Genomic DNA, 18,093 nt, shown 5'->3' on the forward strand with positions numbered 1-18,093 from the left:
TGCAAATGATGCCTGAGAAGCTGTAATCAGGGCATGCTACCCCACAAAATCAAACCAAAGAAAACCCTGATTGATCATCATAGGCCTAATAATCGGAAAAGTATGTATTATGAGATTGTACGGACTATTGCTACCATATTCCAATATAAATGATTTCCTTCATCACTTATCCATGGACTATGTAACATGGGCTACATGCATTATTTGTATAGTGTGACTATAGGATAGGTATCATAAGACCCTGATCGCACGCGTTAACAGGGATAAGAATAGATATTAAATAAACTAACATTTCAAAAGATACAAACGTGTGTTGTATGTTACGTTGAGTAGTGCTCGTGCGCAAAAATAAACTTACATAAAAGATACATAGTATCTGGTAAATTAACCACAAAATAACCACTAATGCCACTAATCATTCAGGTTTAACAGAAATAACTTGAATTAAAAGTGTATTTATTTTTGACCAAACTTCGTTTTTCAACTGCGTCTTCTTATTTTAAACGTTTCACTTTGTAAATCTTTTCTGGGAAAATGTTAACTTTCCAACTCCTTTTTGAGTCTGTGTGTGTGTGCGTGCGCTGTGGGCTTGTTGTTTGCGCAACACAATCACATTTCTTTTAAGCGACAGGGTGTCTAGACACACACGTGACCGGGCGCGTCAATGCGCACTGGAGACGGAGCAAGGGCACCCAAACCATCCGCCTCATTTACAGACAGAAAGCCTCCTACCCCCCTCGAGATCACTCGTCGACTCGCTTTCTTCCACACTCAGACACGGAAACTCGGTGCGAGATACGAGGTTGGATTATTTAATCTTTAAGGATTCAGCTACTGAAATAGGCTACGAAGCTCGGTTCTCGGAAGTAACCCGTGGGTCGCTATCCCTTTTCCTCAAGCTTTCAAACGCAACACAACTCGGGGGAGAGAATCATTCCTTGATTTGCTCCCGGGGTCCCTAAACGAGGCTCATTCTTGCCAGCAGATCACATCCTCTGCAGACGAGTGGCATATTTAGACGATACCGGATAAAAAAACCTCCGCGATCCTGCTGAAGAGCCCTACTCCGTGCAGTCGGATCAAGGATTTTGTGGATTAATGCTCTTGAAGACACGGTGGCGAGCTTCGGTTTTCATGGGATAATTGTGATAGCCTTTTAGGCTTAATTAGGCCCCAGCTCATCACTTGTCTACTACAGCTAATGCGCTTAGATAGAAAGATGTTTTGACATTGTTTTTACGCTGAAAATCGACACGGGGTGTGTTTTAAAGGGGTCACTTCGCAGCGCTTTAGGCTGCACATCACCAAGTAATTGTAACACATTCAGGCTACATGCTGCTGTGTAATAGCAGACGTGTTTAAGCTGCAAGATTCATTTTTATAGTCTAATCTTAAACACCGTGCAGTGATGATTATCAATCCGCGAAGGAAAAGCTGACTGTCCCGGGAACCTCGGCTGTTTTTCGGGGAACAAGCCTGCAGGAGAAGGCAGCAGAGACTGGCGTATGCTACAGATTTCCTCTGCTTATCCAGCTCCCAGTTTTTCCGCCGTATTTTCTCAGGCTGCTTGTCATTGCCTGGATTCGGATCCCGGAATCTTCATGATTTGCGGACACCATGCTCGTTTTTTAGCCGGGGAACCCTCTTTTCGTCCCGCATGTTTAGGACCAAACGATCGGGGCTCGTCCGGCGACTCTGGAGGAGCCGTGCGCCCGTGGAGGGCGACGGTGAGGCGGATAGAGGGACGCATGGCACCGGGGGCTGCTGCATGGGCAAAGCGACAAAGGTGGCCAAGTCCAACGCCGGGTCGGAGGCTGAACTGAAGGCGTTGACAAACTCTATACTAAAAAAGATAAAAGAGAAACAATTAGAGGTGCTTTTGCAGGCGGTGGAGTCTAAGGGGGGAGCCCGAAGCCCCTGCTTGCTCCTGCCCAACAAAGTGGACGCCAAAGTGGGTCAACAGTCTTACTCTCTCCCCATGCTGCTCTACAAAGTGTTCAGGTGGCCGGACCTCAGGCATTCCTCGGAGCTGAAGAGGCTGTCTTGCTGTGAATCTTACGGGGAAATCAACCCAGAGCTCGTTTGCTGCAACCCGCACCACATGAGCAGACTTTGTGAACTCGGTGAGCTGGATCCCTTTTCTATAATAACCTCATCCTCACAACAGAAGTTCTGAAATTATGTTTAATTCTCTGGTGGTCGGGCCTCATTTTAAATCAAGTGCACATCAGACACCGTGTCATTAGGCCTATGTCAAATAATTACCAGACTCTTAAAGGGATAATTAGCCTAATTCAAATGACATCATCTCTCTTGGCACAGTCTTGTGTTTCCATAAGGTCAAACTTGACCGATGTGGAAAGCGTGCCAAGTGGCCCCCTTCATCTTTTACAAAGTAGGGTGTCATTCAATTTGATGAGGCCTCTTACATTTAAATAGTAACATCATATATATGTTTTCCATCCGATTATAATAATGATGATTTATAGCTCGATAGTGTTGCTAATGTTGTTTTCTTATTTAGGCTACATCCTGACTTTAATATATGTTTTTTAGCACTTGTGAGCTATTTATTCCACTTTAAATCCGGATGTTTTTTTAACTTCATCAAAGCCCCGTTTTTTTAAAAACTAACAGCCCATCTGGTATTTCACAATTGGCATTTCCAAAGTGCAAAGCGACTCATCCAGGGCTTTAGAGTCTTTCCACGGTGAAGTTCCCAGGGCCTGTTTGTATGTGCTGGCTTGGCGTCCTGGGCCAAAAGAGGCCTGTATCTCAGTTTGTCCTAGACGCTGATAGTGGCCCTCCTGGCGCCAGGCGGCCCCCCGTTTATCTGCCTGCCAATGAAAGGCAATAGCCGCCCGGCCAGCCTCTCCACTGCCTCTCCAGGCTGAGCTGACAGACACAAAACCTTTTCCCAGAAGAATGACAACTCTTATCATAAAGTTTAGATCTCTCCCTTGTTATTTTCTCATGCTCTGCTTCTCTTTTCCTCCCCTCCATGCAGAGTCTCCTCCTCCTCCATATTCACGCTATCCCATGGACTATCTTAAACCACCAGGTGAGCTTAATGTACACATGCATAAATGCATATTTGTATTTCCCGCACAACATCCACATCTAAAAGGCTATCTTGTATTCATGCATTGTTGTGTTGTCTGACATTACATTTGCATATGGTCTTACACACATCCCCTGCAGAGAGAGAGTGTGTGTGTGTGTGTGTGTGTGTGTGTGTGTGTGTGTGTGTGTGTGTGTGTGTGTGTGTGTGTGTGTGTGTGTGTGTGTGTGTGTGTGTGTGTGTGTGTGTGTGTGTGTGTGTGTGTGTGTGTGTGTGTGTGTGTGTGTGTGTGTGTGTGTGTGTGTGTGTGTGTGTGTGTGTGTGTGTGTGTGTGTGTGTGTGTGTGTGGTGTGTGTGTGTGTGTGTGTTGTGTGTGTGTGTGTGTGTGTGTGTGTGTGTGTGTGTGTGTGTGTGTGTGTGTGTGTGTGTGTGTGTGTGTGTGTGTGTGTGTGTGTGTGTGTGTGTGTGTGTGTGTGTGTGTGTGTGTGTGTGTGTGTGTGTGTGTGTGTGTGTGTGTGTGTGTGTGTGTAACAGCTCTATGTTGTGATTTATGATAGCAGTGGAGTGGCACGGCAATTCGGGCATGGCTGGCAGCCAAGGCAAAGCAACACAAAGTTGAGATACCAGCTATAGACTGACTGGCATGTCACCAGGGGCATAGTGTGTGTTTGTGTGTGTGGCTTATTGGCAGAAGGGTGAAGTAATCATCAGATTAGGGTGTAGGACCTATTTGTTTGGGTGTGTGTCACACATCTGTTTTTGGATTTGTTTTTGCTTTGGCCTAATTGTTTTGTCCCTCCACCTGTGCCAGACTCCACATGCTGCTATGGTTGTCATCCTATTCCCCAGTGCTGGAAAGTGGCATCAGGATATGTCATAGCCTATTAAATCAGCATTGAAGTGTGTTAGATTTTATGCTATAACCAGAATAGTTCAAGACTGAACAAGAAGTCCTCATGTCACAGAGAGGGTGACAAATGTATACATTGTAGTATACAGAAGATCATTTTCTAGCTTCTTTGTTCATTTAGCTCGGTCTGCTCGTGCAGGAAAAGCGGAGAGTTGAACAATGACCTGCCAGCCGGTTAGTCAGGAGAAGGAGAAAGTGGCTTTCATTGAGTGGAAACAATAGGAAGTCATTGCAGCTGCAGCTGTGGTTCTTCAAAAGCCCCCCTTCTCCCCTGTCTTTATTTACCAGGCTTTTGCGATATTGTTTTAACTGAAAATAATTGCCAAAACCTTAAACACAAGCAGATTGTATCTCAAATGATCAATAGTGAAATCCTCTTCATACTTAACTTCCTCCTGATGTGATGTATGTCTCAGTGTAGCCTCTTTGTACCAGTTTAGCTGGAAACTTTCCAGGGATAAAAGGAAACAAGAGGGTAAATAGGATATGCAAGCTGGATGCAGACAAAGCAAATTATTATACAACAAATGTTACCACCCTGTGTCCCCTTGAATTGCTTTCACTCTGGGAAATGGATATTGAAAGCAAGAACAGAACAAGGCGAGGAAAATATCATCTGGTTGTTCCCAGAGTAGAGCTTTTATACTGAGGAAGAGTTAAAATATGCCTTCTTTAAAGTCATATTTCAGCCTTTAGGTGAGAAAGTGCAGCAATCTTTGTGCTATTTCCCCCTTTAATAAGGTCAGCTGCTGTCTGTCTGTCTGTGTGAAAGACAACATATATTAATAGGACAATGGACCAGGCTGGAGGGTACACACACACACACACACACACACACACACACACACACACACACACACACACACACACACACACACACACACACACACACACACACACACACACACACAGGACAGATGAGCTTATCAAGCAGAAAGATGGGGGGGGTTTTCCCCAGTGGCCTCAGGGGCTTTATATTAGCCCCTGTTAAATCATCATGACATTCAGAATATCTGCATAGATATCTTTACAGGAGGCTATCGGATGCAAAAAATAAAGAAATCAGCATAAAGCGTAAGAGCTATGTATTTTACGATGTTGTTTTTATGATTCCAGTGATCAGGGAGTGGGGTTATATGTGTCAGGGCCTGTCTGCTGCAGCAGTGGTGGTCAGTATGAAAGCAGCCGAGACGTAAAAACGCTACCTTGTTTCAGCTCTGGGGAATATAAATCACCCACTGTTTAGCTCCTTCTCTCTGATGCCCCCTCAGCCCTGTGGTCAGCTGTGAACTGTTGCCCGGGAGACCAGGGCAAAAGCTCCTGGCAGCCAATGAAAGCGCGGCAGGTTGGGGCTCTGCCATTGCATCTCGTTACTGTGGCCACAAGCAGCACGGCCGCGTCCGGATGGGGCAGGGAGGAGGCTCGCTGTTTCTTTATTACTTTACAGCTTCGGCAGCTCCGCTCGGTCAAACACAGGCCCAGTGAGACGGTTAGCCGGATAGTGGAAGTATTTAACAGAAATATCCTCCTCCAATTCGCCAGATGTGGATTCAACTCATACTGAGCTCCTTCTTCGTATATCCCTTCACATCCAGTGTCGTTCCAATACACCTCAGATAGAGCAATTAAAAGGCCATTTTTCCCATTTTAGCTTCATACTTTAACGCAACACTAACATTCAAAGCTTGCACTGAGTGGAGTCAATCACAACCACACACTGAGGTTCAATGGATGGAAGGTGAAGCGCTGTGTTGACGTGCTGCAAGAGGAATGTATTATTAGTGAATACCAAGCTACCAGCAGCAGCTCTGCAGCGGGGTTAGCCAGCTCCCAGCAGCGTTCTACCCCGCTCAACACACATAGCGTTTTTTGTAAAAAGCTCCATTCAGGTGTCATGTTGTAACTAGTCACTAGAGAGTGAGAGAGAATGATTTGATTGTCTTTTCTTGTCTGACGGCTTGTGTGGCTCCGTGGGTCATAAAATGTAAAACTCGGTCAAGAAATGTCACATCGTCATACTTCTAATTCCTAAGGCAGAAAAGCACAAGCAGGAATTGTATTGAGAGGCAATTATCAAACCTCTACTTTATATTGAGCGCGGATCAGAAGTCTCCAGCCCTCACCTCAGTCATTAGCAGCCCAATGCAGCTCCTTCAAGATCAGCAGCTCGTCTGCAGAGATGCCGGGCTAACGTTCCTCCTGAAGCAGTGGATTATGAGGGATTATCAGGGGTGTAAGAAACTCTCGTCTGTAAGTCTTGTCTGTGTGTGTGAGAGTGTGAGCTTCATAGTCAGCGTCTTCATTAGGCATTGATTTCACTGGAGTGATTGACGGTCTCACAGCTGCTGCTTTGCCTTCTCCCCTCGCACACACACACATGAACACACACACACACATGAACACACACACACGGGAACACACACAGTGCTAATTCAAAGTCTCTCTTCCTCTCTCCATTAGATTCTCCAGACTCCGGACCTTCATCCAGTGAGACTGGGGGAACGACATACTCAGCCCCTGTGGGGCTTTCAGGTAAATATCCCTACAAATAGATTCCTCATCTTTTGCTGGCGGCCTTCCTTTTTGAAAGTCGTATTATTTCCCTCCTCCGTTTTCTTTTCCTTCGCCTGTGCGTTCCTCCCAAAACACACACTCATCTCCCCTCCATACTTGTGATGAGGCAGTGATTGTGGGGGCCCCTGCTTCCCCTCTGTAATAAAACAAAAAAAGCCAGTGAAGGAGGGTGGTGTATTTCTCCCACATCCACATACATTCCTCCCTCTTGGCTCTTTGAACAACGCTGCTCTCTTCTCCTCTTCCTCTTCTCTTTCTCTGTGTTATGTTGTAATAGAAGACAAACACGACAAACTGTTGTTTGGAGAAGAATATGCTCCGTGCGTGCGGTATTGTGGGAAAAAATAGCAGCAAAGAGAGGCTTCGACTGACATGCCAGTGTTTGTTTGGGTGTGTTTGTGCGTACAGGGGATGTCTTTGTGGACAGTTAAGTCTCCTCTGGGCTCTGTGTGTGGATAAGAGCGAAACACAGGCGCCTTTCTTTCTTCCATCTCTCATGCAGGACGTGTTTCGGGCTTCCTCAGCTTTCCCCCATAATCCTCTTTGGCAGCATTGCCTTCCTTGCCCTGCGCCCTGTCCGCAGGCTACAGCATAAGATGGTGTTCACGGCGAGAGAGAGGGAAAGAGAGTCTGAGATTGCTCTGTGCTGTGCTCTGCTTTCCTTTGCCTCAGATGGTTCTCATTACTGGGCCTTTTAAAGCCTGTTTTATGTCAGTTTGTGTTCGCTGCCCATTTCCCCCCCTTCTTTGTTTGGTGGTAAGGGGGTGTGTGTGTGTGTGTGTGTGTGTGTGTGTGTGTGTGTGTGTGTGTGTGTGTGTGTGTGTGTGTGTGTGTGTGTGTGTGTGTGTGTGTGTGTGTGTGTGTGTGTGTGTGTGTGTGTGTGTGTGTGTGTGTGTGTGTGTGTGTGTGTGTGTGTGTGTGTGTGTGTGTGTGTGTGTGTGTGTGTGTGTGTGTGTGTGTGGGGGGGGAAAGAGATTGGAGCATTGCTTACAAGAACAGAGGAACTACAAATCTGTCTCCTTTTCGCTACTTCTCCCTTTCCTGTCCTCCAAGTCTTCAGATGGACATTAAAGTCCTCTCTGTGTGCGTTAACAAAAGACACATTTTCGACCTGCTTCTAACTGTGAAACCTAGAACTGAGAGTCTTAGCAGGCGCCCCCATGCTCCCTCCCTTACTCAGCAAGGCATACCCTCCTCCCCTGTTTTCCTTCCTGGCGAGGATGAGCGGCCAGTGCTCTGGTGAATGGGCCTCCTCAGTAAAAAGCAGTAGAGGTAGAAAGGCCAGGGCGGGATGGCCAACGCTCTCTGCCCTCATGATTTCCCTGGCGAGCCAAGAAAAAAAGAGGCTGCTCCTTTGCTCCCCCTCCCCTCATACTCTCTCCCTCCTTTGCTCCCTCCCTCTGGGGCTCTGACAAAAGAAACATGGCTCTCCCAGAGGCCCGCTGCTGACCTTCTAATTCACTCACTCTGCCCTTTTTATGTTCTTCTCCAGACATATTTACAGAGGAGAAGAAAGAGAGAGGGGGGTTTCTTTGAGGGAAAGACTTAGAGTCGCAAGAGTCAGGCTGTTACTTTTCGCTTTATAGTAGAATAAATAGATGCTTGTCGACATTGAGAAAAAGATGGAGTGGATTGGAAAGCAGCTGCAGTTATGCTTTAGTAAGAGAGCTTAAAATGACCCAAAAGAGATCTTCATTCATCTAAGTCAGACAGAGCCTATGATATAAGGTTAGAGATATCCTCTTCCTCTCATCCTTCCTTTTTAATTGTCCTTGTTTTTCCATCTTAAAAAAGCCAAGAACATCCAGGCTGGAAGGAGTTAAGTGAGCTGCGACAGCGACAAGCGCAAATGCAAACTAGGCTGCCTGCCAGGCTACCAGCTCCAAAGCTCCTCTCGCTGGCTCACGTCATCAGCTTGGAACAGAGCGGAGAGGAGGGAAGAGGAGAGGAGGAAGAGAGGGGGGCTTGATGGCTGGAGGCCTGGAGCTTGGAGTCAGGGTGCTGATCTTGGTTTGAGTTGGCGTGGGGGCTTTAGCTCAGAGGTTTAGGTTTGCCCAGAAACTGAAGAGAGATCAAGAGATAGATCGGGTCAGGGTTAAGAGGGCACTGGATTGTTGGTTATGAATCTGTGGAGTGTTGAGTAATATTTAATCGTGTTAGAGACTGAGCGGCTCTAGTGGCACCCACTTAGCCAGACGTTTTGTTAAGCACCAAGGAGTCTGGACCAAAGTTTTCTGTGTGGATGTGTGAAAGTCTAAAATTGGCCAACTATTGAACTAAGTCTGGAAATCTGACTGATAGTATTTGGTAATTCATGAATTGGAAACATTTCAGAATACGTTTTGAATATCAATACCCAGCCATGGTGTGTACATGCGTTTAATCTTCTTAACAGGCGAGTTATAGACCTCTGTTCTTGCCTGGCTCTTATTGGATGTGTAGCATCAGTGTGTGTGTGTCGGTGGCGTGCCTGCTGGTGCCATCGGGGACTGACCCGGAGTGCCTGCGTGTAAGAGGATCCAGTCGGGCTGCGGTGACATATACGCACACACACGCATTTTCACTCACACGCATTTTCACACATACACACAGACGGGCAGATAGAATGACCTGGTGCGAGCCCTGGCGCACGGCCGACTGTCACACAGGCGCTTCCTCCCACTGCAGGTTAAATTTAGGCCGAGTTGTATTCTTATACCACCAGCCAGTCAGCCCGCTCGACAGACAGTCGGCCAGCCCTTCAGTCAGTCAATTAGTCATCCAGTGAATCGGCTGGAGGTATAACCTTCATCAGGGGCTCTGACACAGATTACATTCAGTCTTGGCACCTCAGCTCATTAAATCAAACTAGTTCTGCTGTCATATGGAGGGCCCCGAAGAAACGTCCCATTTTCAGTGCAAACGCAGTGGGAGAAAAGGCCTGTGGGTTGTTTTGAATTGGTTGTTATGAGTTATTTACAGGAAGTGAGGTTTAAATTATACATGGCCAATGTTAATACACAATCTTAGAATTTTATGGGAAGCTAACTTCCAGCAATCAGCGGCTCGAGTCAGAAACAGAGCGCCCTCAGTCTCCCTCCTCTCTCTCTCTGCATTCCTGCCTTGTTTGGGTTAGCAGGCAAAGGAAAGGGCTGCGCAGGATATGACCTCATGTCTTTGAGGAAAAGGGGAGCGGACAGGGAGGCAGCAGAGGCCTCTTCTTGACGGCAAACAAACACTGAAGTGCACCAACCTGAAGAGGGAGGGAGTAAAACAAAAAGAAAGGCAGAAGGGTAACATTTGTTTCTGAACAGATATAAAACTAGCCTTTTTAGGCCTGGTAGATTTGCTATGGAAACAATTTAAAGAAAATGAAAGCCAAAAGACTATATCTGCTAAGGTTGAATGTCGATGTTCCTTTTGCTTGAACAGTAAGAGGGTGAAATTAAGTAGGGAGAGAAGATGGCGGCTTTGGGTGGAGGAAGAGATGGCCGGCAGCTCTGCTCTGTTCTCTGTAATTTGGAGGCTGTGTTCAGCCAGCGAGCTGAGCAGAGCCGGGCCGCTCCGTGCCGGGCCAGGATCTCTCATTACTCCCCACTTCCTCTCCTTGCAAGGCATCCAAGCCGCCTCTTGGCAAGGGACTTCATTTTGGTTTTGGCCGTCCTCTGCTCCCCACCCTGTGTCATTATGCTGCACAAATCGAAAAAACAGCACGCGGAGACAGTGGAGGATGGAGAGAGAGGGGGGGGGGGGGGAAGATGAGAGGAAAGACTGCCTAGCTTGTTTGGATTTGTTCTGAAGATTTTCTCAGATTTAGATGCTTTATGCTGTTTTGTTCTCAGCGTAGCATCCAGACAGCATTAACAGTTGAAAACGTTAGGCTACCTTAGCATTAGCTCAGTTGATTGAAAGGTGGGCTATGCAGATTTGGCTACGAGCCAGACCTGGAGGGAAGCCCAGAACAAGATGAACATTGTTTTGTTTTGCAATCACTCTGTGGAAGTGGATTTTGACATTACCTCAATGTATGAAGGAATGAAAGAGAGACCAAGTGTGAAGGAGAAAGAGGACGGGAGGGAGAGAACCCCCTCTTCAGCAGGATAAAGACGGAAATGGAAATAAGTGGAGACACATTTCTGTTAGTGTGTGTGTGTGCGTGTGCGCGTGCACGTGCGTGTGCGTGTGGCGCTGTCGTCTCCACCCTCCCGCCTGCTCATTCATGTAGTCAGTTTCTTTTGTGTACTCAGACTGGAGGGGTGTGTGTGCGTCTTCATCTAAGCGACAGACTCAGCCCTGTCAGTGGCCACATCTCTATCACAGACTGCAGTGCTGGCATTACCACACGTACACACACATTCACAGACACATTCACACACACATTCACAGACATGCAGAGGTGCATAATTATTAATTACAGAGAAACAACACAGACACAACTGGCTCTGCTGGTTGTCTGGAGTGTTTGAGTTCCCACGGTGTCTCACTACATTACAACAATGTAGGTGATTGTTCTTATTGTCTGTCCATCTGTCCGTGGCAAGTGATCCTCTGACTTATGTGTTTACAAAAGTCAGCTGTTGAAATCATAACCGCCTGTCTGGCACCTTGTTTCTTACCAGCCCAGCCCAGTGTTTATTTGTCCTGTCACCTTGGGAAAGCTGGGTTGCAGGAGATTGTGTGTGTTTTTGTGTGAGTGAGGGTCAGCTTGATGAAGTGTTGGAATAATAACTCCACAGGAGGAGGAAGGAGGTGTTACAGGGGAATAAAATGTCCTTCAGTGAAAAAAGTAGAATTCTGATCATGTGGATCCAAATGGAAGATGCTGCCCAATTAATTATGAAACATTCCTGTATTTTATCTTCAGCTGAGATATAACACCATAATATGTGGACCAAGTCATTATAGCAGAAACTTCTACTGCAGAAGGAGGCTTTAGGAAAACATATTCCATTTCTTCTCCTTATCTTCTCCCAGCCGGATGGTTCATGTTAGAGATGGCGTGTCTGCAACTCATTCTCTAGATCTTGTGTCAGAGTCAGATCTGGAGATAGCGAAACTGTGCCACTCCCCTATGTGGTGTTCCTGCCATCAGGGCTTATTTAGGTTTCCTGAAGTGGGGGGGGAAGGACTTCACTTCGTCTTACGTAACTTGCCACCCTAAAGAGGCACTTCCTCTTTCAGCTCTGTCCCTCTATTTATCGGCTTACTAGGTCTAAACAAGATGTAATTTAATTGTTAGAGTTATTTAGCAATAGAAGCCACATTAAGTCCAACTAGCACACTTTTAGAAAACTGTGGGGTTAGAAAGAAGTGAGATCACCAGATTTCTGTAACCCAGATCCTCATCCCTTCTTGAGGCCATGCATCTGGAGGCTAGCTTGAACTTCTAACCAAATTGTTGGTACTCTTATTAAAGAAATTTAACTGATAAATGACTTAAATAGCCTAATTCAAAGACATAGTTTTTACAGATTCAAATTCAAAGGCTTTAATGTCATGCACAGTAGCTACAGTGTAGAAATCGTCTCAAGTTTATCCAACATTGCAACATAGTTATATAGGACATGAAACAGTAAAACATAAAAATAGTGCAATCTGACAACAAAGACGGCGTGCTACTCTGCACTGTAACACTGATCGTAATCTTTCCAAGCACAGATTGACTCATTAACATTATAGCAGTAGAAAAGAAATAGAGTTTATGGCCTAAACTTTCAAAGCTGTATTATAGATGTGAGACAAGGACAGTCCTCCTGCTGCCATTGCACATAGCTGATCTTTCTGAAGGGGTCAACAGCCATTGAATAAGAAGAAAGTGAAGTTACCAGTAACAAGGTCACTGCTTAGTTATCTTACTATACTTTCACATTATTTGTATTAACTCTAACAATCAATTAAAACAAATGTTAACACGGAGAGTGAAATGCACAGGTTTAACAGACAGAAACACACGCACACAAGGCTGAGTATATACGGCGTGGCACAGAGAACAAAAGGAATGCATCCAGTGTGACCCTTGACCTTTGGAATAGACTTTCCCCGCTTTGAGAAAGGGTGTTGACTTAGAAAATAAGGCACCATGAAGAGTCCTTCCTTTCCCCTAGAGCCGTTTCCTTCATGTCTTTCCCATTCCTCTCCTCAGACGCTGTGTGTCTAATGACGACAGGGTCATTACATGTCTGAGGCCAGGGAGGCACAAACACACACTCTTAACACAAACACACACACACACACACACACACACACACACACACACACACACACACACACACACACATATAAAAGGCTCTCAGGGATCGATGCGAGACTATTTACCGATGTTGATAGTGTTGTGTCCAGGAGTGAAGGTTAAAAGTGTGTGTGTGTGTGTGTGTGTGTGTGTGTGTGTGTGTGTGTGTGTGTGTGTGTGTGTGTGTGTGTGTGTGTGTGTGTGTGTGTGTGTGTGTGTGTGTGTGTGTGTGTGTGTGTGTGTGTGTGTGTGTGTGTGTGTGTGTGTGTGTGTGTGTGTGTGTGTGTGTGTGTGTGTGTGTGTGTGTGTGTGTGTGTGTGTGTGTGTGTGTGTGTGTGTGTGTGTGTGTGTGTGTGTGTGTGTGTGTGTGTGTGTGCAGTCAGACAGAGGTAATGATTAACCTTTCCAGACTGGCCCTGAGAGAAGCACCCAGTCTGTCATCGCCCCTCCCCCCCTCTCAGCTGCCCCCCCCCGCTCCCTTCCACCAAGTCCAATTGTCTCAGCTAGCGTGGCGTCCACTCTTTAAGAACATGGACCATTAAAATCCACAGGGGAGCTAGCAGTGTCTATTTGCCAAATGTGCCCTCCCTGTGCTTTGGTGTAAATATTTTGCATTGAAAGGGGGGGTTTATTTAATCACATATATTTACAGTGTGCCCCCCTCCCTCCCTACTGATCATCCAGTAAATGCCTTGAAATCACTGGAGCAATATGCCGTTTTTTGTTTGCACAGCGCTGCTAATGGCCAACATGCACATTAGCTCTCACCAGCTGCTTTTTGCGATCTTTACATTGCAACAGTATTTTATTTAACAAGGCGTTTTTATAATTGTTATCATCCATAATTACATGACGCACACCAGTATAATTCTGGGAAATGATCTAAGAACATTCAGCTTTCGTCTTGCGTCACAGTGGACCAGCAGAGAAAGTCTTTTTTTATGTGTGGGCCCCATGGGACAATCCAGACTGGGACAGACTTGCAGCAGACATCTGACTGGAGCAGAGCAGAAAGGTCCGGGGTGACAGATGGCCTCAGGCTGCCAGCTAGCCCGCTTATCTCCAGCGAGGAGAAGCCCGAGACACACAGGCTGAAAGGCCCAGAGCAGACAGGCAGGTGGGGGCAGCAGACAGATACACGGACTAATGCTTCGATAGGCAGACGTCCAGAAAGCACACAGACAGATGTACAGACACACTCGATAAGTGTTCAGTGGCTGGAAACACACCGGTTCAAGGACAGACAGATTTGGTGCAGACACTTTGACCACACACACACCTGCGTGACATGCACCTGAAATAGTGTCGTACCGTAAGATGCCCCGCAGACATATCACACATACACACTCAAAGTGTTAGAAAGTAAAATTTGGTTAAACAAGCCTTGCACTTGACACCAGGTGTTTTTGTACGGGGTTGCTCACATTAGTGTGTGTTATTTGAGATATATATATATATATCTATATATATATATATATATATATACGAGCGTGTGTGGCTCTGTGTTCAGCAGCATTACTCATGAGGTGTAAGCTCATCTGCTGTCAGGACAAGCTGTGAACATAGTCTTCACGGGGCTGCACCCCACAGATGGAGGAGTCTGTCTGTCTGGCTTTCTCTCTGCTGATACTGAACAGAAGTGTGGTTTTTGTTTACCTGTAAGCAAGCATAGTTTGAGCTGGACAAAAACTGTCATTTGTCTCGCTCTCAAATTAGCTCTCAGTCGGGCTGTTATGTAACTGTTGCTGTGCTGCTTTATTCTTCTTCTCCACTACCTTTCACAGATACATATTATACTTATGGAGGAAGTATTTCAAAGTCAGAGAAAATAACCTCCTGATGGTGTCATAGTGAAGTCATCCTGGTCATCATGGTTTGGACTAAAACATATATAATGTAAAGCCTGCATTACAAACCAGGGGCACAGAGTTTAGAAAGACACTTATTACTCAGGGAAGGTGTAAGAAAGAAACTTTTGAGAGTTGCAGTATGGGTTGACCAATACTATAGGGTCAGCGTATCTAGGCAGACCTTGACTTTAACCATTCTTTTTAATCCGTCTCTGTCAAGACAGGACTTGTCATGTATTATTTCTACATCGTGGTACAGCAACTTCTACAGAGGGATTCTTCTTGCTTTACTAGCTGCCCCTCTCTGTTGATTTTTCTGTCTCTCTCCAACCCTTTGCTTTTATCATTTCCTCGCTTTTCCCTCCTCTGTGCTTCTCACTTGCTACTAGTCAGAGTTTCTGAGAGGAGAGGAGAAGAGGCGAGGGAGGGGAAGTGGGGCAGTCTGTGTAGTCCTGAATAGCAGGGTGTTTTCAGGCTGCAATGACAGGCTCAGACAGGCAGCCGCTCTAATGACCTCTGACGCCAGGCCCTGTACTCTCCCAGCAATAACAAACACACACAGGGCCCCACAGGTGAGCTCCACCAGCAGACCCTCTGTCAGCTGTTAAAAAAGTCCAACGCATCCTTCTCCTTATCATCCGCAGTGTTCCTGTACGTACATGTAAAACAGACCCGAGAGCAAAGCTGGCCTAGGATTGGAGACACAAAAGACACTCTGTCTCTTATCTCCAAGATAAATGCTTTCCCCCCTCCATTTAGTCTAAGGTAGATAGCTGGGTACTTAGTTTCCCCCTGCACCCCATGAGGACGGATTTACGATAAACTCCCCGAGGCTCAGCTCTGACCAACTTCAAAGAACACAGCCCCTCTTGTTTTATGGAAGGCATGCTTTCAGTTTCCCTCCCCCCTGTCTCCCCTCCTCTCTGTTTCTGTCTCTCTTCTCTCAGTGTTTTTTTTTTTTCCTGCTTCTGCCTGTGTCTAATGAAGGCTAATGACAGGCCGCGGTGAGTCCTCTCAGGCCGGCAAAGATCCTGCCGCATTAACGTTGCAGTTTGTCTCAGACGGGACCTTCCAAATTACCGGTTGCATTCACAGCCACCGCCAGATGAAACGAGAAAGGAGGGGGGGGGGGGGGCGACTGAACTGGCTCTGTGCGAGTCTGTTAATTTTTGTCCTCACTTATATTTCCCCTCTTCCAGCTTTCTTAACCCTTAAATGTGTCTTTAACCGCGGCTGTATCTGAGTGTATGTGTGTGTGAGAGACGAGAGGAAGTGTAAGAGATTGTTGAGCAGTTGATAGATAGCAATTAGGTGACGTCCCCTAAAAGCACGAGAGACGCTGACAAATCAGGGGAGGAAGCAAAGTTGCAAAAGTAACAGTCAAAATATGTGAAAAGCATTCCTTCTCTTCCCCACCCCGCCCCCTCTTTCTTTCCTCTTGCGCACTCTCTGTCTCCCTCTATTTCCCTTGCGCCTGACTGGCTCCCACTTCTCAAGCTGGGAGTAGCTGGGAGCCAGATTTCTGTGGAATAGAGATATGAAGGGGGAGAGGGACGGCGCAGGAGGCACACTAAAGGGAGACGTGAGAGGGAGGAGGGGGGTTTGGAAACTGGAGCATAGCCAATGCTACTCTTCTTTTACGCTCAGGGGAAACTTTAGACTGGAGAGGCCTTGCTTGTCAACGATTCAGACACCAGGGTTTAAGAGTTAGCGGCCTGCCGTGCTCGTTAGCTAAACACCATGTGCCTCACTGTAGACAGGGAATGGTTTACGTTGCTCTCTCTTGTTGCTCAGTTGCCTGGGCATCGCATATTTGAGCATGAATTCCAAGATTTAGCTTATAATTTCCTCCAGCAGAGTGAAGCATGTTGCAGATGATCAGGACAGTGAGTTGACGTCACTACATTGTTGGCCGGGACGCTACAACAATACAGCGAGCCAGACAGAAGATAAGCATTTAATGCTTAGACAAATATTGTACTGCGTGCGGACACTTGCCTGCCAGTGTCTCTGAGTTGCTTCAGGATGAGTTTAGCTTTGGCTCTCAACTAAAGCAAACTCTACTGATTCTCAAACAGGGACAAGGAGGAGGTTGTTGATCATTTCTTTGTGCTTTTATTTGAAAGCATCTTTTCCCTTCTCCTCTCATTCTATTTACTTCTCCAATGTCCAGTATCATCATGTCTTTGCTGTGCAGCTTTCCACAAGTCTGACCATGTCCCCCCCCCCCCTCTCTGTTTCCCTCAGATTCCCTGGCGTTACAGGAGTCTGGCGATCGGGCCCATTGGTGCGTGGTGGCATATTGGGAGGAGAAGACACGCGTCGGGCGCCTCTACTCTGTCCAGGAGTCCTCTCTGGACATCTTCTATGATCTACCTCAGGGGAACGGCTTCTGCCTGGGCCAGCTCTGCTCCGACAACAAGTCCCAGCTGGTGCAGATGGTGCGGTCCAAGATCGGCTATGGCATCCAGCTGACGCGTGAGCAGGACGGGGTGTGGGTCTACAACCGCAGCTGCTACCCCATCTTCATTAAGTCGGCTACACTGGACAACCCGGACTCGCGCACGCTGCTGGTGCACAAGGTGTTCCCCGGTTTCTCCATCAAAGCTTTTGACTATGACAAAGCCGGCAGCCTGCAGAGGCCGAACGACCACGAGTTCACGCAGCAGCCTCGCACGGGCTTCACAGTGCAGATAAGCTTTGTGAAGGGCTGGGGACAGTGCTACACGAGACAGTTCATCAGTAGCTGCCCGTGTTGGCTGGAAGTCATCTTCAACAGCCGATAGCAGCGGCTTTCCTCTTCTTCACCCTCCTCGCCTCTTCTGCCCCCCCTCACAAACAGACTGCGCCAACTTTTCCTTTTTTGTTCCGGAGATTCAAACTGAGTGAAAAAAGTTTTAAAAGAAGAAGAAGAAAGTATACGATTCTGACGGACTTTGTTTAATAAATGAGTAAGATTTAATGAAATAAAATAAGAAGCGAAAAATGTATTTTATGTTATATATAAATATATTATTAATTGTAAATATGAAGACGTTTTATATGCATCATTATTTATGTATTGTGCAATGTGTTGATGAGAAAAAGAAAATAAGATGCACTTTGCTTAATATAAATGCAAAACAAAGAAATGCCAAAATAAAAAAAAAACACAAATAACATTTCTGGTCCATTCTCTTTATCGTAGGATGTCTTTAGTGTTTTTTTGGGAGTTTAAATCAATTTGTCAATGTTTTCTTTTGGTTATGTGCATAATCGAAATGGTATTATTTACCTAAAGCCCTTCTAATTTATTTTTTATTAATACCAAAGTCAACATTGGCTTAAATTTGTGTCACCGAAGTTACCATGTTGTGGTTTGTAAAAGCATTTCCCTGTGAGACAAAATGAGTCAGACAGTGACAGTCATAACTCTCTGTCCCTATCCTTAAAGGCTCATTACGCCTTTTGCAATTGTCTGTTTTTTCGGAGTTATTTTCGGACGAATGTC

General features: G+C 46.2%; 1 protein-coding gene across 1 annotated transcript; it reads left to right on the forward strand.

Moving 5' to 3' along the window:
- The first annotated feature begins 671 nt into the window (after nucleotides 1–671).
- smad7 (SMAD family member 7) lies at nucleotides 672–17,762 on the forward strand. The gene is made up of 4 exons (XM_034095699.2): nucleotides 672–2,123; nucleotides 3,008–3,061; nucleotides 6,432–6,503; nucleotides 16,851–17,762. The coding sequence occupies exons 1-4, from the start codon at nucleotides 1,658–1,660 to the stop codon at nucleotides 17,387–17,389; spliced, it is 1,131 nt and encodes a 376-aa protein (XP_033951590.1). The 5' UTR covers nucleotides 672–1,657; the 3' UTR covers nucleotides 17,390–17,762.
- Nucleotides 17,763–18,093: the final 331 nt, after the last annotated feature.

This window comes from Pseudochaenichthys georgianus, chromosome 12 (genome assembly GCF_902827115.2).
Source record: "Pseudochaenichthys georgianus chromosome 12, fPseGeo1.2, whole genome shotgun sequence".
Taxonomy (NCBI): Eukaryota; Metazoa; Chordata; class Actinopteri; order Perciformes; family Channichthyidae; genus Pseudochaenichthys; species Pseudochaenichthys georgianus.

Coding starts and splice junctions, on each gene's coding strand:
- smad7 (XM_034095699.2), top strand. CDS start 1,658: ATGTTTAGGACCAAACGATCGGGGCTCGTCCGGCGACTCTGGAGGAGC. Junction 2,124..3,007: donor GAGCAGACTTTGTGAACTCG/GTGAGCTGGATC, acceptor CCCTCCATGCAG/AGTCTCCTCCTCCTCCATAT. Junction 3,062..6,431: donor GGACTATCTTAAACCACCAG/GTGAGCTTAATG, acceptor TCTCTCCATTAG/ATTCTCCAGACTCCGGACCT.